This window comes from Varanus komodoensis, unplaced genomic scaffold, assembly GCF_004798865.1.
Source record: "Varanus komodoensis strain SLA01 unplaced genomic scaffold, ASM479886v1 scaffold2, whole genome shotgun sequence".
NCBI classification, from domain to species: domain Eukaryota; kingdom Metazoa; phylum Chordata; class Lepidosauria; order Squamata; family Varanidae; genus Varanus; species Varanus komodoensis.
In genome coordinates, this window is record NW_025335568.1 from 62,297,042 (window position 1) to 62,320,190 (window position 23,149).

At 47.8% G+C, this 23,149-nt stretch overlaps 1 protein-coding gene across 4 annotated transcripts in view; it reads left to right on the forward strand.

Moving 5' to 3' along the window:
* The first annotated feature begins 760 nt into the window (after window positions 1–760).
* FOXN2 (forkhead box N2) overlaps window positions 761–23,149 on the forward strand; it is a 54,431-nt gene continuing 32,042 nt past the window's right edge. For 2 of the 4 annotated variants that reach the window (XM_044428792.1, XM_044428795.1), the window contains exons 1-2: window positions 761–856; window positions 20,546–21,096. In XM_044428792.1, the coding sequence (XP_044284727.1) occupies window positions 20,560–21,096 (537 nt within the window). In that variant the 5' untranslated portion in view covers window positions 761–856; window positions 20,546–20,559. Of the gene's footprint in view, window positions 857–1,193; window positions 1,340–20,545; window positions 21,097–23,149 lie in introns of those variants that run through there. The other 2 variants (XM_044428793.1, XM_044428794.1) reach the window with 2 other exon arrangements.

Below are 23,149 nucleotides of genomic sequence, written 5' to 3' on the forward strand. Positions count from 1 at the left end.
GCGCGTCCCTGTCTCAGAGAAGCCGCGCCGAGCACAAAGGGGGACACTTTCCAGCAAGCGCGCATCAACTGGGGCTGCAGGGATCGCGCAGCACCGGCCGTAAAGCGTGGCGCCCCGATCACCCACTCGCGCCCTCCTTGTCACCGCTGCCCCATTTTAACCCGAGGCTAAATCCCTCCTTTGTCACCCCCCGTTTCACCTCTTTCGACGCATGACACATTTCAGCCCCAGCCCCAACCTCTCTCGCTCTCTCTTCAGGCGCGACCTCTTGAACTGAAACAGACAAACAAACAAAAAAAAATCAAGGTCATGCAATTCCCCCTCTTTTTTATTGTTTCGGTTTTTTGCTGCAAGCTCCAGCACGCACTACTACATGCGTCAGGCGAACCGCCACCGCCACCAATTAAAACTCCCCTCTCCGCTCTTAAAATGCCGACCAAAAAAAGGAAAGCCACCCCTTTCCGCTAAAATGGACTCGGCCGCTCTGTCGGAAGAGCAGCGAGGGGGAAAGGGTCGGCCCGACGGCGAGGGGAGGGGAGGCGAGGCGAGGCGAGGCGAGGGGAGGGCTGGCTGGCTGGGCTCAGGAGGCTCTTTGCATGCGGGGAGAGCGGGAGGAGGAGTTATGGGCACGGGCGCCTTGTTGCTATGGGGAGATTGCGAGGGAGGCGGCGGCGGCGGCGGCGCTGCTGCCGCCGCCGCCGCCGCTGCCTCTGCCGCCGCTGCTGCTGCGCAGGGCAGGGAGAACCAGAGGCGGCGCAGCAGCTGCTGAGCGGTGACACATTTCCCCCTCTTACTGCCACTGCTGCCATATTGTGCCCCCCCGTCCTCCCCCCGTTGCACAAGCTTCATGAGTACTGTGAGTTTGAACCTTTCCTTTATTAACGATCTCTGGGTCGGGGTGGGAGTTTCCGTTTTTCCACTAATTCCCCCCACTTCCCAATTCCAGGATTTTCTTTTTCTCTTGCTTATTTCTTTCTCTTTTCCCACTTTTATGTATTCGTGTTTTAAAATCGAAATGCGAACGGATCCCTCTCTCTTTCTTTCTCCCTTCTGCTTTTTGTGAAATTTACTTGCAGCGGTGGGGTACGGATCGGAGTGGGCTGGGGTGGGCTTGGAAACGGTGTATTGTGTTGGTGGGGCGGGGAAGAGGTTTCGCGGTCGCTCTCTTCCCCCCCACACACACTTGTGCCTTGATCGCACCATGCGTGGCGTGTGTTAACACGGAGGCTGACATGGTGTCGTGTGCATTACGTTACGATGGACGCTCTCGCTCACCAGGGGAACCTCTTGGAGGACTGACGGCAGGGCTGGCAGCGAGGAAAGGTGATCGTGTCAAGAGGCAAGAAAGGGACATGGGTGCGCGTGTATATTTGTGAGGTTGTGCCCGCGAGTTTCGGGGAATTGCTATGTGTGCATGTCTGATGCTTACAGACGTGGCGGTCTGGGGAAACCCGCTGGAGGCGAAGGGGAGAAATGCTGTGGGGACTGGGATATTTCTACGGAGGGGGGAGGGAAGGTCTGCTGCCCGCGACGGTGGTGCGAAGGCCCCGGCTGCGTGCGTGTGAAGACAGGCGTGGGTTTGATTGCCTCACTGAGGTAGGAGAGCAGCGCCACTCCCGGACCTGTTTTATATGGGGCGCGGGGAAGGAGTGATTTGGACGTGGGTTAGCTGGCCAGGCTCGCTGCCGGGGTGGAGCGGAGTCGTGCTGCAGGTGTGGACGCGAGTTCCCGCAAGGACGGCTGGGCGTAGCGGGACCCGCACATGGGAAGTCTCGCCCCCGCCCCCCGCGCACACTGACCCGTGCGCCGATGCTTTCGCTGTACGTGCCATGGGGTGGCTGCGGCTCCCACGGGAGGGAAGAGTTTATGGGACGGGCAGGCGGGGGTTCCGTTTCGGTGGCTGCTTGGGAGAGGCTTGCTCCCCCCGCGGTGCTTCCCCCACCCCTCCCTTTCCCTGTGACCTTTCTCCCTCGGTGCCTGCCTAGACTCTTTGGGGAGCGGGAGGGCTCTTTCTTTCTTCGTCTTGCCCGAGGGCTTCGCAATGCGAGCGAGTCCTCCCCCCCCCCCCCCGCTCCGGACTTTGCTTTTCCCCTGGAGAGCGCGGCCATGTGCCTGCCCCTCCACCCCTGAGACGGTCGTGATCAAAGGGGAGGGGGAAGAAAGAAGCTCTCGGGCGATTGCTAAATTGTGTGCCTCCCCCTTCCTCCCCCTTAAAAAGCTTCCCCTTCCCCACGGCTGTCAATCTTTCTTCCCACCGCGAAGTTGGAAGGCGCTGGAGCCCGTTCGCTTCGCATGTTGCAAAAAGTTCTCTTGCCCTAAAAGTGAAATGCAGATGAATTCGTGCTCATCTCCCCACCCTGTTTAGTAAAAGACCCCCCCCCCCCGGCTTCCCCTCTTGTCCAGCCGCCACCGGTTACTTTGTTCAGTTCTTCCAGCTTTAGCTGCCCCCATTTTGGTTGGGGTTATGACAGCCACGTGGCCGGCAAAGCCTTCCGGCAGGGGAAAGGCGGCCGGGGGGTCACAGGGGCGGCTCTGGGAGCGTGTGGCTGCGTGTTACCAGCCCAACACAAAGCCAGGAGCCAAGTGTGGGACTCCTCCTCCTTTTCCTCCGTGGGAGCTTGAGAAGAGGTGCTCCCCCCCCCCATGCGGTCTCCGCAATATTACATCAGTTCTGCCTCCCTCTCTGTCCTTTCTTCGCTGTTAAAAAATCAAAATCAAACTCTTTCTTTAGATGCAAGTGCAGGGGATGCAACTTGCATCCAGTCATGCTGGATTGATCAAACTGGTCTAAAGAATAGCACACCCATTCTGTAACTGCATGGCTGCAAATATATGTTAAGATCTTGACACACACACAATTTTCAACAAACTTTAAAATCTCCACATGCCTGCACACACAGGTAGGTGCATGTCCTGAAAGGACAGTGAGCTCCCTTTTCCTTTTCCTTTTCCTTGGAGCCTTGAATATGAAAATCCTGTGAAGTGTTTCTTGCAAATGGGGTGGGGGGGCAGGGAATGCAGGTTTTCTCCTTGTCACAAAGTTCTGACTTATTCTAGCACATGGTGTGTGGCTGTGTTAACATATTACTGTACCGCGCAAGCATTTGTTTTTAGCTGTGTTTTTAATACCTTTTTCATTTGACTATTCCAGGCTGTTTTGAGGATCATGTGGGGTGGCATTGATATTTAATAAAGAAATGAAAATGGGATGAACAAATGTAGAAAATTTGCAATGTTTTAGTAAATTTTAGACTTACTGTAAATTTACTTAGTAAATTTTAGACTTATTAGACTTACTGTATAATAATAAAAAGAGACATATCTCAAATGTTATTAGTGGCATATGTACTACCTACATTCCATCTCACAAACAATGCTAAGATAAACAATTATTTCTTCATCTTGCAGGTAAGAGAATTTAAGCTTGGGGGAGTTCTGTAACAGAGGGGTGGGAGAGCCATGTTCCTTTAGATGTTGCAGGACTCTAAGCCCCATCCAGCATGAGGCAATGGGAATTGGAATTCAGCAAGTTCCCCACCCCTGCCCTAGGCCCACAGAACGGCCATATCTGGGTTGAACGTGGGGCTCCCCGTCTGCTGCCAAAAACACATGCAGACTTCCTTTTCCTGAACCTGGTTATGGTTTATGGTGATAATAGGATGCCTTATAGAAATACACCATCTCCCTTTATCCTACAGGTTTAGGGTTTTGTAACTTGTTTATAAGGTCAGGTAGTGCCTCTCCACTCCTACCAGCCTGTTTGGTGGCAGCACTCATCAAGAAATATGCTTCTGGGGGTGTCCCCTGATGGCTTGGAAAAGGACTTTTAGTAGCGTAGTACCCATTCTCTGGAACTTCCTGCCACTGCAAATTAGAGAGACCCCCCCCCCCCCCCGGCCCTTCCATTTTTTTGGTGCCTACTAAAAACACATTTTCTGACAAGCATTTCTCAGAGGCTAATCTTGTCTAAATAAATAAAATATAAATAAAATACAGTATTTAATTCCGATCTTATATTCTTGCTTTGCACATCACATTGAAATTTATATTAATGTAAACAATTCAGAAATATTGCTAAATAAAAATACATATTGCTGGGGCACAAGTCTATGTGAATGACCTTAAGCTTCAAAACTCACAGAATTATGGCCATCCTATGTGGGTTGAGGGGAGGGCAGAAGTGATCTGCCCTTCTGCGGTCCTTCCGCCTTGCTGGACAACCATTTTCAGCAGTGTCACTGAGGCGTTTCAGACAGGGAGCGAAGGATTCTGGGTACCACCTGGGCAGATCTCCTCTGCTTCCCACCAGCCCCTTAGCCCTTCTCTGTTGCTTGGTCTTACAACCTCGAAAGAAGCAGTCAGCCTGGTTCTTTCTGCTCCAGCTACAAAGTGGGAAGTGGGAAGTCAAGAATATACGCTCAGCTCCGAGGTCAAAGCCCTTTTCCAACCCTGGATCTGGAAACTGGAAGACTCCCATGCTCCCTAGGATCTGTATATCTCCAGAGAGAGCAAGTGCTCATGTGAATGTACCTCCTCTTTCTTTCAGATGCTTCTCACTCACAATAGAGCTCTGGAAATGATTTCCCGGGGGCGGGGGAATGGTCTCTGAAAAGCCCCTCCTAGATGGATGCCCTGTTGGGACTAAAACTTTGTTGGTGGGCAGGAATTGCTCTAATAATTTGCTAAAGGGTTCAAAAATTCTGTCTCAACTCCTTGTAGGACTTTTTGTGGGCATGTGGAAAGGTTCATCTCAGTCTAGGTGTCTAAAATATTTTAAGGGAACTACTTTGCATGAAGCCTTCAACTTTTGAGGACTTAATAAGATGTAACACACATAATTTGCAGTTGACAGGAACCCTTTAACCTAACGTCCGCAGGGCTTCCAGTCCTAAAAATTATACTCAGGCAAACTTGCAAGACTTTATTTGGTAGACCACCTCAGAAGCTTTATTTACTTCTTAAAGTGGCTCTCCTGTTTTAAAGAGCATTGGGGAAGACATGTGAGGTTGGGTGTAAACTTTCTGGAGGAAGGCTAAAACATTTGGCAGATTGCTGATAGCTTCCTGCATAATGTATGGTTTTTAATAACTGACTGGGAATGCATTCTGTTACTTAGACAGTTTGGTGGGTAGGTGAAACACTACATTTGTTTTCTGTTCAAAGCTAGAATGAAACAACCTTTGAATTCCGAATGATAGTTCCTTTCTACCAATTTCCTGGTCCTTGGGTCTTGCTTTCGGTTTTCTTTTTATGTGTAAGTAAAGTAACTAGTGTATTTCAAACTGCTATAAAGGTAGGTTTGGCAGGTTAGTGACTTAAATTGATTGAAGGCACACAAGACATCCACCATGTTGAAGCTGAGCAGGCCTGGGCCTGGCCTGAGCTTGGAGGGGAGACCACCTGGGAACCGCATGTAGCCACCTTCTGTTCCACAATGGCAGAAAGTTGGGATATAAATATAATAAACAAATAAATATAAATAAATAGTGTCCAGAACAGCCATCTCCAGCTTATACTCTCCAGATATTTTGCGCTCCAGCACCCAGCCCATGTGCCTCTTTGTCATGTTAGTTGGGAATTGTAGTTTACCAACCCGTCCAGTCAGTGTCAGGTGAAGAAAGCCCATGTAGATTATTTGGCTTGTACTGGGTAGAACTGGAACCTTCCCTCCACTGTGAAACTTGCTGGGTAGCACTGAACCAGTCACTGTTCCTTGCTTATCCTACCTTGCAGGGTTGCTTTGAGAATTTAATGGCACACACCATGTGGAGGTCACCGGGCATTCCTGGGAAGCCATAGAATTATCCCTTAAATTTCTCTCTCTCTGTGTGTTCCCACTGATTTTGATCAAGGAAGTGTCAACTTTTTCATTGAAAGCACCAGGGCACAACAGTGTTGAGTTCTGGCTGGATCGTGCATGTGGTCTGGCATAGGTTTTTGTTTGGACAGTGTAAATGTCTCATTCGGATTTTGAGAAAGGGGAAAAATTGGGATGACATCCCTACCCCACACCTGGTCTTGAAACTGTTGTTGGAAGAGTGTAAAGAGAATTTATTAAGCTTCAGATGCCTTTTCAGCTTCCCTTGTAGCCCATTGCAAGCAAAGCAGCAGGTATTTAATGAGCTTTTGCTTTTGATACTGCCCACAAATGATGTCCCCAGCAAATGGTTTCCGTTATCTCCATTTGCAAGCAAGGTTTCTCCCCTCCCCATACAGATCTCCCCCCGCCCCCAGCAAGTGTAAGAAAGGGCCTTTCCCAATCAGTTGGGAAGGGTGCCTAGTCTCATGGGTATGGACTGAAAGAACAGGAGTCCTAGACCCAATCAAGCCAGAACTTGTCCTGGAAGCAAAAATGACGAAACTTAGCCTGATGTACTTCGGGCACATCATGAGAAAGCAGGGCTCTCTGGAGAAAACAATCAGGCCAGGGAAAGTCGAAAGTGGAAGAGGAGGAGGACGGGGATGGGTGGATTCCATAAAGGAAGCCACCGCTGTGAGCTGAGCAGGGCTGTCAAGGACTGGCATTTTGGAGGGCCCTCATGGGGACACTGCAAGTCCGAGACAACCTGATGTCATCTGACACCAAATGAATATGCAGTGGAAGAAGGAGATGCAGGAAGTGTGTGAAGCCAGAAACATGAATGCAAAGTTACCTTTTCTATTGTACCCTCAATTGATTTAAATCAGGAGAGGGGTTTTTATCCATCAAGGACAGCATTCTTTTGGGGGAAATCTGTGGGTTGCTATGGCAGGGCCAAAGCTGAGGCCCACCCCTTTTTGCCTGCCTTCCTGGGGTGCAGAAGCTCTCTCAGCCCAAGGGCCAGATTCCATCTGGAGAAGCTCTTAGGGGAGTGGATGCACATTAATAGAGTGCTGGACCAAAAATGCAAAAAAACCCCCAAACTATTTCATCATAGGCTTCTTAATGCTGGTAAGGAAGGGTTGGAAGGGGGGCATTTTAGCCTTTTAGCATGGGGAAAAATCTGCAAACAACCCAGGAAAAGAAGCAAAGAATCTGTGGTTTAAAGAAAGGAAGTGGGGTCAGGGGGGCCCCTCGGAGCCAGATAGGCCAGATGTGGCGCTGACCTGAGGTGCTGCAGCCCTTTCCTCTGTTCTAGGCCGGCTGGCAGGTGAAGGCTGGGTTGCTCTTGCCAGAGGCCTGACTCGATGGCTTGCAGAGGGCTTTTGATACTTTATTTTATTTTATTATTAAAAACTTTTGTATGCCGTCCTATTATACAAGATCTCAGGACAGCCTACAATATTTAGAAGGACAAAACAACAATTTCAATAATAAAACGGAACAAAACAATAAACCAAACAGAGCGACTAAACTTAAAAAGTATTAGAGTTTAAAATACTGTTTAAATAAAAAGGTTTTGGCCTGGCGCCGAAAAGAGTATAAACTTGCAGGTTGCCTGCCTGGAAAACCCTGCCTATCCAAAACTGTGCTGCAGTTCAGATGTGCACATGTGTGCACAGCAGGCTGAAATGTGACCTTAGTGGTGCTGCCTGATCTGTTTGAATCCCTACATCGCCCTCTAAGCATGGCGAGGTGAGCAATGGATTTTCTGTCAAGGGCCACATGCCTGCTTTCTTCACATGCAACAGGCTGCCGGGAAAGGATAGGCGGCTTTTCATGGAAAGAGGTCTACCCACAGAGGGCTTGTGAAATTAAGCCAAGATCTGCATGAATTTGGGCCAAGGGCTGCATGGTGCTTTCAGGCTGCCGGTTACCCACCTGTAATGTATCAAGCTAGGAAGCCAGCTTGGCATCGGGTGAGCCAGGCAGGGCACACTTAAAGCCACTGCAAGTGGTGCGTGTGCATTTACACACGGCTTCCTGTTCACCGTCCCACCTTCTTTCCAAGGCAGCGGTTTTCAGACTGCAGCCCGAGGGAGCCCGGAGCTGCTCAGAGGCTCACAGTTCCTGCTTCCCAGCCGCAGGACACGCGCCCCAGCAGCACATCTCGCCCGCTGTTGCTGGGCGACTCTTGCAGTGCACAGGCTGGGCGCTGGGTGTGTCTCAGGTGAGTTAAGGGCGAGGTGGGGCTGGGAATGGAGAAGTCCAGGATGCTGCGCTAGTGCCACCATTTCACCATGCAGGCTTGGGCGTGCTGCTCAGAGGTCTGTCGTGTGGCCAGTCCTTTGCAGTGTCCTCTTTCTTCTTAAATATTTGGACTTCAGGCAGCATAGTTTGGAAGCAGTAACTGATGCGCGTCTCACCTTGTCCACAACATTCCGGTGCCCAACAAAAGACCGTATGTCTTTCTTTGCTTCATAAACTAGACACACACAACACACACACAAGTTTTTTTATCTGTCGGATTCCTCAAAGAATACATAAATAACACCCGTGTTGCCACTGTGGACAGACAGCTGTGCCTTACAGCAAAAAGGGCATCTGTGCACGTGCAGAACTGGAGATGCATTTCTGAAAGCAACCCGAATTTGGAGTGTGGGAAGTCAGTGGTGCACCAGAGATCTCGTCACATGATCTTGCAACAGAGTTCCTTCTTTCTCTCTTCCTGTGTGATGTTGTCTGATCTTTCAGCTCTGTCTAGACACAAAAGGTAAGTTAACGGGCTCCTTGCTCATGTTTCCCATGTTTCCTTGGTGTATTTGATACAGATGAATTATGTTATTCCAGTCGACTGATATTGTCGCTCTGAGTACCTTGATAGAAGCTTTTCTGCTCTTGCAGCCAACTCAATCTTTTCCTGAGGTAGAATGGTATTTTTCTAGGCAAAACTGTGGCTTTTTCATTCCAAAGCACAGACAGCAATACTGAACAGAGCTATAAAATGTTAGAACAATATATAGGTAGGGCTTGAAAAAGGACTTCCAAGTTTCTAGGTGAAGCAATCACATTTTTAGTAGTTGGGGCAGGCTGCAATTTTCCCCTTTCCACATCTGTCACTTGTATATCATGAGCTTTCGATAAAACAGCTGTTCCCCACTTGGTAGTTTTCATATGTTTTCTACATCAACTTTCATCAGAAATACTGGGATTTGTAGTGCAAACGTCTGGAGGACACCAGGCATATCTTTCCTTCATGAAGAGGCGATTCAAGAGTGAATGTTTCATTTCTGTATATACAACAATACACTTGTCCCATGAAAATAAAAAGAGGGTAGAACAGGAAGGGTCCTAGGAACATAAAAGAAAGTTTGGTGGTGACTGTACCACTATTTTGAGCTTTCTCTCTCGGTTATAGAAATCTGAAATACATTTCCAAGCTCTACAATTGGGTTCTGAAAGGAATTATATGTGGATGTGGGAATAAATTTGTAGAGAAATAGTGAGTGTGACCCAGTACATTTTTCTGCCTGAGGCAAAATGGCAAATCTCATCCCCGTCCCTGTCAAACCTTGCCAAACGTCACCCATGCCACCCGAGACAGAAAATTCCGCCTCTTTCTGGGAATAAAAATGCTAGAACAAATGAAATAATTTGCTTCCTTTTCTGGACACCCCAGATCAGCCGCTTCATGCACATACCTTCTGCCTAATGGTAAGCTCATTTCCCCCACTCTCATAGAACTGAAGATGCCTATTTAGGGAGAAAAATGCTATAACTCCCATCATCCGCAGCCAGACAGGAATAGATTTAAAGCAGAAACTGGACGTCTCTTGACTGGGATTAGTATCCTTTCAGGGGATGAAATGTGGCATGCTCCTTACTTTAATGTTTGTTTCATCTCAGGAATCGAAGGTATCTTCCCTTCTGTGAGGCATGTTAGGTTGAAACCCCAAAACACATCCATTCTCATGAAAACTAATAAACAGACCCAACATGTGTTGCTCCCGGGGTGATTTTATAACCCCATTCTGAGGCTCAGAAAGTTCCTAAGACTATAAAAATGCAAAATCCTAACAACCTTTGTTCTGGCTGGAATTTTCTCTCCTGGAGTTGCAATCAACATAAGAATTACTTTTATGTATCATCAAGCACAGGTAATTTATGTTTTAATTCTTCCTGAGTTTATGCAAACTGAGACAATCTGCATAACAATAGCAGATCCATCAACTTTTCTCTGCATAACCATTGTTTGGCCTATGAATTTTAAAGAGTCATAGCTTAGCTTTCCCCCAGTAGATGTTCAATCTGTTTGCTGGAGATCTAATGCTTTGCACCATTTTTCAGGGCCTTTGTTTGGCATCACAGATGTTCCTCTGGAGCTTCTGGGAGTGACTTTGTCAGCCAAGGCATTTTTCTTTTTTCTTTTTAATGAAAGGTCCAAAGCTGAAATCTGGAGGTGTTTTAGACCAAGCACTTTGTGGCAACAGCATAGAAGTAGGAATCAGTAGGGCTACTTACAGCACAGTATGTGCTTCTGGGGCACTAAAGTCACCCCACAATGCAGGATGAGGACTGCAACAATGTAGCAGCTGTGCCTTTGTTCGTTTCTTAGGACTTTTTCATTTCTGGATTGGGACCCTACTGTGTATGAAGTTTTACCCTTCTCCACTTCCCCTGCTACGGCCCCAGTCTGGATCAGGGCCCTACCTGCTATATGTACTTCCAAGTAGTTATCCTTTTGCTGGAACGGTTCTCATATTTGGCAGTCTGAATTGCAGCTGCAGTAGCCCTGTTCTGGATCCAAAGCACAGTGGGGAGAAAGGTTAAAGCCCTCTCTAATGACTGGGGTCCTGATCCAAATTGTGAGCCCTAAATTTATCTTAGAGCACAAAGGGAGAAAGTAAAACGTGTTTGCTATAAAGAGGTAAGCCCTGTGCTGGCATTCTTACGTAGGCTTTGTGGCCATCACCAGCTGTCTGTCACTTCTCAGGCTCAGAGCGAACACCTGTAGTTTGGAGGCTTGGGCATCCATGAATGGTCCCCACCAAGCACAGAACCTTGACTGACCCTGTTGAGAGGGGGTGGGCTGGCTGACCTCACTGCCACAGAGACGTATTGGAGCAGTCTATTCCTTTTTGAGGCTTGCTCTTGTATTTTTTTATTTATTTAGTATAGTTATATCCCACTTTTTTCCTTCCAAAGAACTCAAAGCAGCTTATAGGATTCTCCTCTTCTCAGTCATCTTCACAGCAACAACCCTGTGAGGTAGGTTGGGCTGAGAGTCTCTGATTGGCTCAAGTCATCCAATTGGCTCCGTGGCTGAGCAGGGACCAGAATCCAGATCTCCTGAGTCCCAGTCCTGCACTCTTAACTTCTACACCACACCCACTCTTTCAGGCTGCAGTGGATTCTTTCTGGATTCTGGTATAAAACATTTGCCCTTATATACAGTGTTTTACATTTCAGTCTGGAAGTAGGTCATCATATTTTCCACTTAGTGTTACTGAACTGAAACGGTGAGGCTCATGTGAGTCATGGCTTAACTGATATCCTGATCATATACCTGGGAGGTTGGTTTGTGGCTTGTGATCACTTTATTATGAATTTTCATGTAGGAGATAACCAGGGAGAAATGAGCACAGCTTCTGCCAGCTTAACCCTCCCCTTCTAGAGAAGCTTTTCTTTTTTCTAAAAAGAGGTATGAAAAGTCCTGCCTGGGCCAGTGCACACATGCAGGTGAATCACACCTTCGAGAGCTTCTGCACGGGCAGAATGCTTGCTTGCTTCGATTTATATCCTGCCTTTTTCCTACAAAGGGCTAAAGGCAACTTACATCATTCTCTTCCTCCATCTTATCCCCACAACAGCAACCCTATGAGGTAGGTTGGGCTGAGAGTCTGCGACTGGCCCAAAGTCACCCAGTTGGCTTCATGGTGGAGAGGAGACTAGAACCCACATCATGTGAGTCCCGGTCCCATGCTCTTAACCACCACACCACACTGGCTCTCATCACACTGGCTTTGCCTCAGCACATCACCACTTCCCTCTTCCTTGAGAAAGCTGCATGTCAGAGAAGGCCTTGTGCCTTTGTGCTTCTTCATGCCGAGGTTGTTGGTTGCTGGTGCCGTTGTTTTTGCAGAAAGGAGCACTAAAAATACAGCTCTCCCTTTCTCCCACCCACATGCCTTCAGCGTGAAATGGTTTGATCCCAGGAACACTGCACTACATGACTTATCTGCCTGCATAGACCAGCTTTTAAGGGGGACGCATGTTTCATAATACAAGACGCCAACTCTGCACCCTACACTTGGGTCATTCACAACCAGCATGGTGGGACCTCTCATCCAATACATGGAGGATACCAGGTTGCACGAGGCTGGTCCTGGATCCGTCACGGTCACTGAAGCCCCAGGTGACTGCAGCACCTTGGAGTACCTTTTACCATCTCCTCTTGATTCACCCCTGGAAGCCTCTCCTGAGCAGGGAAAGCCTGGCCGCAGTTACACAGGTGCTGGCAACCTCAGGAGTGGGAATGTGGGTCTTCCCTTAAGCTGCTACTGCAGAACGTGGCAGCTTAGAGCTATCAGTAGCTACGTCTTTTCAGCATGCAGCTCCCTTGCTGAAGGAACTGCACAGACTAGTAATTCACTTCTGGGCCAGGCTTAACGTTTTAGGACTAGAGTGCAAAGCTTGGGACCAGTAGAGCTGAGAGCATCTTCTCACATCCCTGGTCACCCGGGTCATCACAGGACATTTTCTCCTGGTGGTTCCGCATGTTTTGTTTTTAATGTTTTAAAGGATTGTTGTTATTTTTCTATATATTTTAACTATGCACTACTCTGCTCCAGAATGGGCTTGGATGTGGAGTGATGGGCAAATATAAATAAGTGAACTTGCACTTTTCCCACCAGAATGGCCATCTACATGTTCCCTTGTTGTTGAAATGTAGAATATAGTTTGATGTTAGAAATTATGACAAGATGTAAGTGCAGAAATATAGCTTTAGGGAGGTCTAAGCTTGAAGCAGGCAGAGATGGTTTGTATCCTGCTTGCTCCATGTGGACACTCAACAGATAAGCCAGGTGACTGAATTTTATTTATTTATATTTATATCCTGCCTTTTTGCTTTTCAAAGCTTATATAATCCTCCTCCTCCTCCTCCTCCTCTTCCTCTCAGTCGTTTCCTTACAAAAACAACCTTGTGTGATAGGCTGGGCTGAGAGTCTGCAACTGGCCCAAAGTCACCCAGTCGGCTCCATGGCCGAGCAGGGACTAGAACCCAGACCGTTTGAGTCCCAGTCCCATGCTCTTAGCCACTGCACTACACTGGCTCTCTGGGGATTTGAACTCCCAGACTTGAGCTCCAGAGCCTAGCGCCTTCCCCACTGGGCCACTCCAGCTGTTAAGGCTTGATTACAGATTAAGGCTTGATCTGCACTGGTGGCGTTGCCAATGCTTTATGCTCTGCAACTGGTGCAGTTTTGTACATGTATCGATTGTGGCTCAGGCGTTCTATGATGCGGTGAGCTATCTTCAGAGATTAGTCAACCCTGGCCCCCCACCCCCAACCCAGCCTGGAAACCATGGCAACCCGTGATGGCTTCACCGCCTCAACTACCCTGCCGGAGGTTGTGACAAGCAGATGGCTTTCAACAATGGCAAAATCCAGTTAGTTTCCCTTAGGAAAATACTTTGGAACAATAATGCTTTTGGGGATAAAGGCAGATTAATTAACGGAGGCGTTGTTGGTGCTTGCATTCGGTTGCCTTTATTTGCGCTCTAATTATGTGATGTGCTCTTTTTCTGGGGAGGTCAGAGACTGCATAGATAAACTGTCTGTCCAGTCCTTCCCATTCCCACCAGGAAAAAAGGAAAATTGGTTCTTGAGCCTCACTTTACTTTGGACAAGCATTTTAAGTAGACTTGACTAAACGGAACTCAAGATTAATTGTGCCGTCTATGCATATCTACTAAGAAACAAGTCCCATTGAGTTCAACTGGAATTACTCCCAGCTCGGTCTATATCGGGTTGCAGTGTAAGAGTATCCATTTCACTTTGGGCTAATCTACCATTTGATTTGCTGCAAGTAATCAATTTTCCCCTTGAAGTGAAGACAGATCCAACATTTTCAGACCAGTGAGGACACTTTGAGCACATGCTCGCTGCATTCAGTCCAAATCTATCTTGGTTTGCTCACTTTCTTCTTCCTGAACAAAACAGCTTTGCCCATATCTTGCATGCTGGGTTTGAACCAGCTGCCTGTTGGCCGGTACCCATAGGAGTGCCAGCACACCTTTGCCCCCTAAGCACTGGCTTTAAAAAACAATATTGGCAGCTGGGCAATGGGTGTCCAGAGAATGATGGGCATAGCTAAACATGCATGTGCCACCAGAACCATCTTGGGGAAGTGTAATGCTGATGCTTTGGCAGACTATTTATCTATCATTTAAATATGTTTTTTATACTGCCCAAGAGCCAAAGGCTCTCTGGGCAGTTAACAGAAGTTAAAAACATATAAACAAAAATCAGAGAAACAACATAAAAAGGGTTAAAACAGCATTTGACTTGCTGAAATGTTGGTCTCTAATGTGTGTTGGTCAGCCAGGTACACACCTCAGTGAACAACTGGTTGTGATCCCTATCACTGCATAACACAGGCAGGCACGGTTAGACATTTTCTTGGTCCTTTTCTACAAAATGCGTGCTGTGAGCTGTAAGCTGCGCACATTTTTTATGTAGCAGAGATGAGGCTGCTTAGTGATGTGCCAGCTTGCCTAAACCTAGGACCAAGAGGCAGGTTTTTATCCCTGAGGAGAACATAATGCTTCAGTTGTCTTGGATACCCGGCGTGCATGTAGCATTGTAATCAAATATAGGCCGTCTGCAGTTGCATTTTGGGATTTAAATCTGACCCCTGATCTCAGCAGCAGCTCCAGCGGTGTGGACACTGTATATTAGTGCATATGGGGATGTTTCAGAGAACAAAGGGGGAGAGAGAGAAGGAACCAAGAGAACTCTTTGCTCTTCACTTCTTGAGTTTTTCCAGATCGTGTGTGTCTTCCACTTCAGGGCTGAGCAAAATGAAGCATTCCATTTAATATGCATATTTAGCATGCTTGTGATGCAGGCTATTCAGTGGAATATTTCTATGTCAAAATGAAACTCGGTGCATGGAGTTCAGGGAACAGTTCTTTTTTAAGTTCAAGCACCACTGTGATCACCCACCCCCTTTGCAGAGGAGTAGGAAAGGAAAACAAGGGGGGAGAGATTTGCAGTGTGACGTGACCATGAACTGGGCATTCATGTTCAAGCCACCATTCCGTGTTTCAGGTTCAAGTATCAGCAAAAGCCCTGCAGCTGGTTTGGAGGTTGTGATGGCCATGCAGGGAATGGAGATTCAGAGTCCTTCATTATGAGATCTTGTAAGCAAGCCCCTGGTGCACCATGACTTCTTAGCATAAGCATCTCCTCTTCTTTCTTTCATTGCTACTGTGATCCATGCTTGCAGTCAAGGTTGCCGGATGGCTTCAAAATGAGGTTATACAAATCCATGGAGGAGAAGGCTGTTGATGGCTGTCAAGGATGCTTCTAGGCAGCCTCGGAGTTTTCAGAGCTGGAATGCCCCCGAATACCTGTTGCTAGGGAGCAGCCACTGGGAAAAGAGCTGCTGCCCTCCCTGCTTGTTTCCAGCCCGCAGGCATGAGGAAAGCGAATGGCGTTCTGTATTTTGCTCCAGCAGAGCTTGCATGATGGGGAGTGGCTGTACCCCAGTGGCAGAGCACCAGCTCTGCCTGCCAGCAGTCCCGGGTTGAGGCCCCCGCAGCTCCAGGTGGCATTAGGAAAGAACCCTGCCAGACCCTCTGTGGACTCACGGCTGCCGGTCAGTGCTGACAGTCCTGGGCTAGATGCGTCAGTCGTTTGCTTCCATGCAGGAGGGCCGCCTCCTTTCTTACACTGCGCATGGGCATGTTGAGGGCTTGAGGGCTCGGTCCTTTGATGACGTGTTCTCAGACTGCCTCCATGGAATGATTCTGGGTTGAGGGTCATGCCAGGCAATGGCAAAGATCTCTCTTTGGTTACCTGCCCACGGAAGTCCTTGCTATTGGTGGGGTGTGGACTTGCTATTGCAGTACAGCAGGGTTATGCAGTTCCGTCGGTTTCTGCACAGACCTCCCCTTCTGTCCTGCCAGACCAGTTTGGCCAGGAAAAGTCCACAGCAGGCCTCTTCTGATGTCATTCGGTAATTACAGGTCTCTCAACAACCACCCTCCCCCCCCCGCCCCCACGTACACTCTGATGCATGCACACACCCTAAAAGCATTGCAACATAATGCACTATAGTATTGCCTGCGAAAGGTTTAAGTGCTGGTAATGAGGGCACAGTCCAGTCCCTTCGAGGCTGATTGGAACGTGCAATGCTGAGCAAGCAAGAAGCCACGGAAGCCTGAACACAACACTGTTTAGGAATGCAGGGAGTTCTCTGCCTTCAGTTGTTATCCGATGCTCTTGCTGGCTAATTTGACTCAGACAAGCAAGGTTGCCTGAGCGTTCCAGGGCTTAAAGTGCAGGGATTTTCTGGGAAAGCCTGCTAAACCAAAATATTGAGGTAGATTTTTTTCTGCATTGAAAAGTTTTACATTTCCAAAAATGCATTGTTTGTAAAACTAATCTGCCACATAAGAAACGGATAAATTTCCTGCTAAATGGGGTAGTTTCAAAGTTGCCATTGACTTTCTCCTGGAAGCAACTGTTTCAAGCCAGCATATGTGAGCATATAGTAAATACACATGCTTGTGGGTGTGCAAACATCCCCGTGCAAACTGCTTAAGGCTTGCCCAATCTAAGGTGGCTTTGCATAGCTTCCAAACCATGGTTTACAATAGGGAATTTATCACAGGCCTGCATAAAAGCATAAGAAAACCCACAATGCATCAGACCGACGCCTATCTAGTCCAGCCATCTGTTCACACAATGCTGAACCAGTAGTCTGTGGGGAGCTGCATGAAGGATATGAATGCAAGAGGACTCTCCTGCACATGTTCCCCAGCAACTGGCATACTGCTTCTGACACTGGAACCATTGATGGCCTTGTCCCCCATAAATTTGACCAGTCCCCTTTGAAAGCCATCCAAGTTAGTAACCATCATTCCATCTTGTGGAGGTAATATCTATAATTTAGCTAGGTACTCTGTGAAATCGTCGTTCCTTTGATCTGTTCTTCAGACCATGCTCTGGTGTCTAGTTCCATGATGCAGACATCATGGAAAACAGGAAATGGAGGGAGAACCCATGTCTGGGAGCACAGGAGAGCACAAAGGTAGCTGGGAGAATTGGCACGAGATGTCTGCCCCCACCATGGTTTGGTTTCAGTGTACCAGTCCCCACACATCCCACCCTAAATTTGCAGCATGGGTATAAAACTCCCTATGCTTTGAATATTTTCAAAAGATCTGTATAAGTGCTTAATAATAACAGCATTTGGTTTAGTTTGCACTGGCTATTTTTAGATCTTTCAAGCAATAAATAGAAGCAAGCTCAAGTTATGAGGAGGAGGAAACTTCTGTTAAGAATATCTTTGCAGACTACTGTCAATTGCTTGGTGTTGGCAGCTCTGTATGACAAAGAGGAGCCCTCCAGGCAAAAAAAGGCATGAACCAGAAGCCCAGGGTGAGATCCTGACTGCTGTGGATTGTGGGTGACTTTCGGAAAGTTGCCTCTCCATCAGCTCAGTTCTCACCCCTCTCCCTTTTCATCCAACCTCCCTGGCTGATTTTTATTTTGTGGGTGCCTAAGATACAGGGCTGCTAAAGCTCTGTGGTTTTTGCTGTATATCAGTGGTCTGAAGAAACCATGATATCATTGCTATAGAAACCTTCGCTTGATTCGATGTCATAACTCTAATCCGTGCTGATGTGCTCTGAGTTCCCACTGTGAAATGAAGATGTATCCTTACGCACACACATGCACACACACACAATATATATATTCTGCTGCTTTATAGCTTCCCAAATGTCTTTGATACAGAATTTAATTAAAGTAGTTGCAGGAAACAACCAACTGGAGTCTCATTGCATTGTGAGGTCGAACACCTTTGTGGTAAAGCCTTTCCGGTGTGTTTTAATTTAGGGAAATTTTGCAGATCATTGCATTGATCTCCATTTAGGGAAAAGGGGATAGTCTCAGTGTTCATGGAAAAATCTGGGCTAGGCAGATGAAGTCATGCTTGGATTAGTAATACTGAATTTGACCAGCTGAAGGCTCCATTGTCTCCGTATTTTTCGTGCAACAATTGCAAGGTGGTTGCTCTTGGTTCTCCAAGCGTCTTTCCTGAAGTTGTCTTCTAACTTGAGAGCTTGGTGGGTCCTAGGAATGGAGAGGGACTTCTTTGCTTGTGGAGAATGGTGCCTTCACTGCAGCTTCAGCAATAGGGGATCCTGCTCGTCATGTAGAAGCTCCCAGTTTCCAACCTAGCAAGGCCAAGTAGAGCTGAGAAGGAATCCTGCCCAAAGTCCAGGGCCTCTGCTGCCAGTCACTGAAGAAGATGCTCCAAGGGTCTGTCTCAGTATAAGGAAAGAGCTGGACCCGTCCCGTCCCTTCACCAGGCAGCCCTTTACATTACGGATCGTTATTGGCACTTCGCAGCTGACAACGCCACACTGGCAGTCCCCTAGCATGCTTGAACGACAAGCCTCTGCTCCTGTACAGAGTGTTGAACCCACTGCAATCTTCTCCCCAATCCTTTCCTTTCAGGGAAGCTGTGAGCTCCACGCTCACGCGGCTCCTGCTGGTGGGGAGCCAGCTGGCAAGCCCTGCGCACGTCCCCTAACTGGGCAGCTCACCTCTGCAGTGCCTCATCACAGGGTCAGGGAGCGGGCAAGGCACGGGCTCTCCCTCCTCTCCTGGGACCTCTCCTGCCTCTTCCATGTCTGCTCTCACAGTTGGCCTGGGAAAGTGCAGGCAGGGACCTTGATGGGGCTTCGAAGACTTCTTCCCCGCTTCATCATCCTGCCCTCCCGTCACCGCAGCCTCTGACTCTCCTTCAGAATCCGATAATGTGGGCACTTGGAAAGTCCCTGAAGAGCGAGCTTGTCCCTCTCGCTACAGCCCATCTATCCCATTTCCCACCGCCCGGCCAGTCCTCTCTTAGTGGCAGTGGTGGACACTGCATGGAATGAGGTTTCACACATGCTGCACCCACTTCGGGCTCATTCTGCCACTTTCCAGCCTGCTGGCACTGGCTGCTTTGTCTTCGCTGTTTTTGCTGGTGTTTTAGAATGGTTCATCTCAGTGTTTTCAATCCTTGGGGACATTATGCTGAAGAGGCAGCAGGCAAAGTGGTTCATTCACTTGGAGTGCAAAACTGCTTTGCGGACTGAGGGGTGTGGGTGACATTGTGGACAGTAGCCAGTCAGTACCTTCCACAGCCAGATTTCCTTTGGTACATTTCCAATAATACTGCAGATTTGCAGAATTATGTTCCTCCTCCTTTGAGTTTTCCATGGCAGGGCAAAAGTCCTTGTGCAGCAGTCTGGTGCTCTTCAACCGTAAGCTGCCAAGAGATCTTCAGCTGTGGGGTGATCGAGGCTCTTACTTAGTTCAAACGACTCTAACTTCGAATGATTTAGAGTTCCAATGCTAAAGTCGAGATAAAACCGCTCCAAAGTTCAAACGATGCTCCTATGCTTGAACTACACACATAGTGAAAAGATGCAGTCGCTGCATAAACTTCATCTGTTGCGCGGCCAGGTCATTTCTTGGGGCGAAACATCTCTTGCATAACACTCGTGCCGTAGAGTAAATGCAGTTCTCATTTTATTATACAGTACATATTTACACGTTTTATTAATTGTTTTCAAGTTTTAATTAATTTGGCATGTAACTGTGTTATTACCTTAAATTATGCATATTTGCTGTGTAAGTTTATTTAAATGGGCATTGCTTAGGTTCTAGGAATGGATTGATTCACTTTCCATTATTTTTAAAGTTGATTCAGACTTCAAATGCATCAGAGTTCGAATGGCCTCCTGAAACGAATTAAATTCGAACTACGAGGCACCACTGCAATAACAACAACAACATAGCACCCCAAATGCCAGCATGTTGAAAGCAAATGCTGAAACCTGGCAGGCCAGTGTATGTATCCTTGTTATAAGACTGCTTGTTGACAGGATCCCAAAGAGTTTACGAAGAGCTTTTGCCATGGAAGCCCTGGGTGGGAAATTGTGATCTCTCGACTCAGCCTCCTCCAAAGGGGATATTTAACAACAATCTATAGCTTCGGCCTTTTTTATGAGAAAGACTGTGAACAACTTCATCAGTTAAATATTAATACAAAGAATGGATCACAAGGATTGTTTCTTTTAGTCTGTACCCATAAAGTGCTCTCTGCGGTTTGGTCAAGATAAACAAGTGCAGGCATGGTTGGAAGAAAACTGAACAAAGACAGTGGCAGGGTTCAGACAACGTGATAACCTGCACTTGGGTGGAGGATGGGTTGAGAGTGGGTTGTTGTCCAACCATGGATTGTTCTGTAACAAAGGTTATTGTGGTGTCTGATTCCAACTGCACTCACAAATCATGGTTTGTTAACTGCAGACAGCCAACACTTCACAACCCAATAAAAAAACCACAGGTTCTCTTTGTAGGTTGTTCATAATAAACGGCATGTTTTATTAGACTTAGGGTTCAGACAAGATGATAGTTTTTTGTTTTTTTAAGGGTTTCTTTGTTGCTGTTTTTAGGCCAGCAAGATTAAATGGGTCCAGTAACTGGAATGACTCCAGATAAGAAAGCTGAAACACCGGGAGCAGAGAAAGCTGCAGGACTCAGGCATGTCCAAAGGATGGGGAGCTTGCCGGAGGCAGTTGATGCTGCTAGGCCAAAGGCCACGGCGGTGGACAGCGAACCGGCGGATGATGAGCTCACCAACTTGAACTGGCTGCATGAAAGTACGAACCTCCTAACAAACTTCAGCCTCGGAAGCGAGGGTTTTCCCGCTGTTAGTCCGCTGTATGACATCGAGGGTGACAATGGGCCAGCCTACCCTTCCTCCTGCTTCTCCAACCCCGAGAAGAAATCTGCCACTTCTAAGCCTCCCTATTCATTTAGCCTCCTTATCTATATGGCAATTGAACATTCCCCTAATAAAAGCTTGCCGGTGAAGGAAATTTACAGCTGGATCTTGGAACGCTTCCCATACTTTGCCACAGCGCCCACTGGCTGGAAGAACTCTGTCCGGCACAATCTTTCCCTCAACAAATGTTTCCGAAAGGTGGAGAGAAGCCATGGCAAGGTGAGAACATGGAGAAGGTTTTTTGGTGGTGGGCACTGGTGGTTTGAATTGTCACAGGGAACTTGGCTTGAGTTAAATGCTATTTGGGGGGTGGGAAACATGGGGCCTGGCACTGATTACAGTACCTGTCAACTCCAGCCCTAATGGCCAGAGGTCAAGAATTATGGGAGTTGTAGTCCCAAGCATCTGAAGCTGGAGTTGTTGTTGTTAAACTGGAGTTGTTGTTGTTGTTGTTGTTGTTGTTAAACTTCTGTTCCACATTAGTAGCCCTGCTTTAGTTGACTTGAGCACCCAGAGACCCAGCTCATGTAGTGACTCTGTAACGCAACATCAGCCTTCTTTAACCTGGTGTCTTCCAGCCACTTTGCACTTCATCTCCCATCAGTCCCAGTCAGCCTGGCCAATCATCAGGAATGCGGGGAGTTGTAGTCCAGAGCATCTGGAGGGCAGGGTGACATCACATCTTTGTTCACAGAACCCCTGGTGAACAATGTCTTCTGTGCCTTTGCTGTGCACATGGAAGGGGGAATAGGGCTGGGTGTACTGGCTTGCATCTGCCTCGTTCCCATTGGCTGCACCCACGCACCCACGCACCCTCCTAGGAATGGGGACCCAGGAAGCTGCTCTGTTCGGAGGCAGTCCATTGGGCCACCTAGCCCAGTTCTGTCAGCGATGCAGAACTGCTTGGGACAGGGCCAGATTGCCTTCTGCTGGGCCCACTATGGGCTGAAGGACACCAGGGAATGGACCCCACCCCTCATGGCACACCCTTTCAGGAGCCCGTGTGTCCATAACTGGATGAGCAGTTGCATGGGTTCGAATGTGATTGGAAAAGGCTCAGTGTAAAAGGAATAATTTCAAACTTGCATCATAACTTTGGGCAATCTGTATTTACCCTCCTGGTGGTAAATCCCAGTTCTGATCTTTCTCGTGTCTTGTCTACTGATTTTCCGAACAGCTGTTTCAGGACTGTTGGGTGAAGCATTTTGCATGCTGACATCACAAGTCATGGCATTCCCTCTGTTTAAAATCTGGTGGGTCATCCTGCACAAGGAGCGTGCCCACCCCTTCCATTTTACTACACGAACAATGATGGGCTGCCTTGCAGCTTGTTTAGCGGGAGGCATGATCCTGGGCTGCTGGGTTCTCTGGGGCCTAAATCCAGCAAGAAGCCCAGGTAAATCTACAACATCAACACAGTGACTTGGTTTACACATAATGCTAACTCGTGGTTTAGTTAACCTACGGTTTGTTGTCATGCACAGGGATTGTTTGGCATATGATTGAACAATCTCTAGTTTGTTTTCTCAGTCCCAGATCCCAAATGCCTTTGTAATACTATGATACCACCCTAGCCTGTAGAATGGCTGTGTGTTTTAACCATAGTTGCCCACCTCTGAACCAACGAAATAACCCATGAACAACCCATGGTTCTTCTTCACGGTCTCTGTAACTCAGACACACACGGGTTATATTCCTTTGCAGAAGAATCGTTTAGGCATTCCAGTGCTAAACGAAGCTTCAGCTGGGAGACCCACCCACTTCCTTTGCTTACGCTGCTCTCAGTTCCTTTTCAGTTGCCACAGTGACTAGTGTCCTTTGCCTCATAGCTGTAATTTCTCTCGAGCCTTCATGCATGGCTCCATGCCTCAGGCCTTCATCCAGAAGCAGGATTAAGGGTGGAAGACCACTCGGTTGACAGTGAGAGTCTCACCCGCACAGGAGAGCTCAGCTGTGTTCACAAAATGAGAATATCTGCTCATATAATCAGGCCTGGCTGGCAACCACCAGCAGCCAAAGTGCACCTGTATTGCAATGTCGGTGGCACCAGCCCATCGGGGGCCTGGTCAGTGCCCCCTAAGCAAGCTTTGAGCCCTTCTTTCAACCAGTGTGGCCCTTTCAGAGCAAATACTGCCAAATAGCTCCCAAGAAAACCTGATCAAACCCAGAAGCCTTAACAAGTGTACAGCAGAGGTTGAGGCACTGCAAGATTGCAAGGGATTCTAGTTTTCCCATGCATAGATTACTGGCTCGTCTGGTCTCCTCAAGAGTA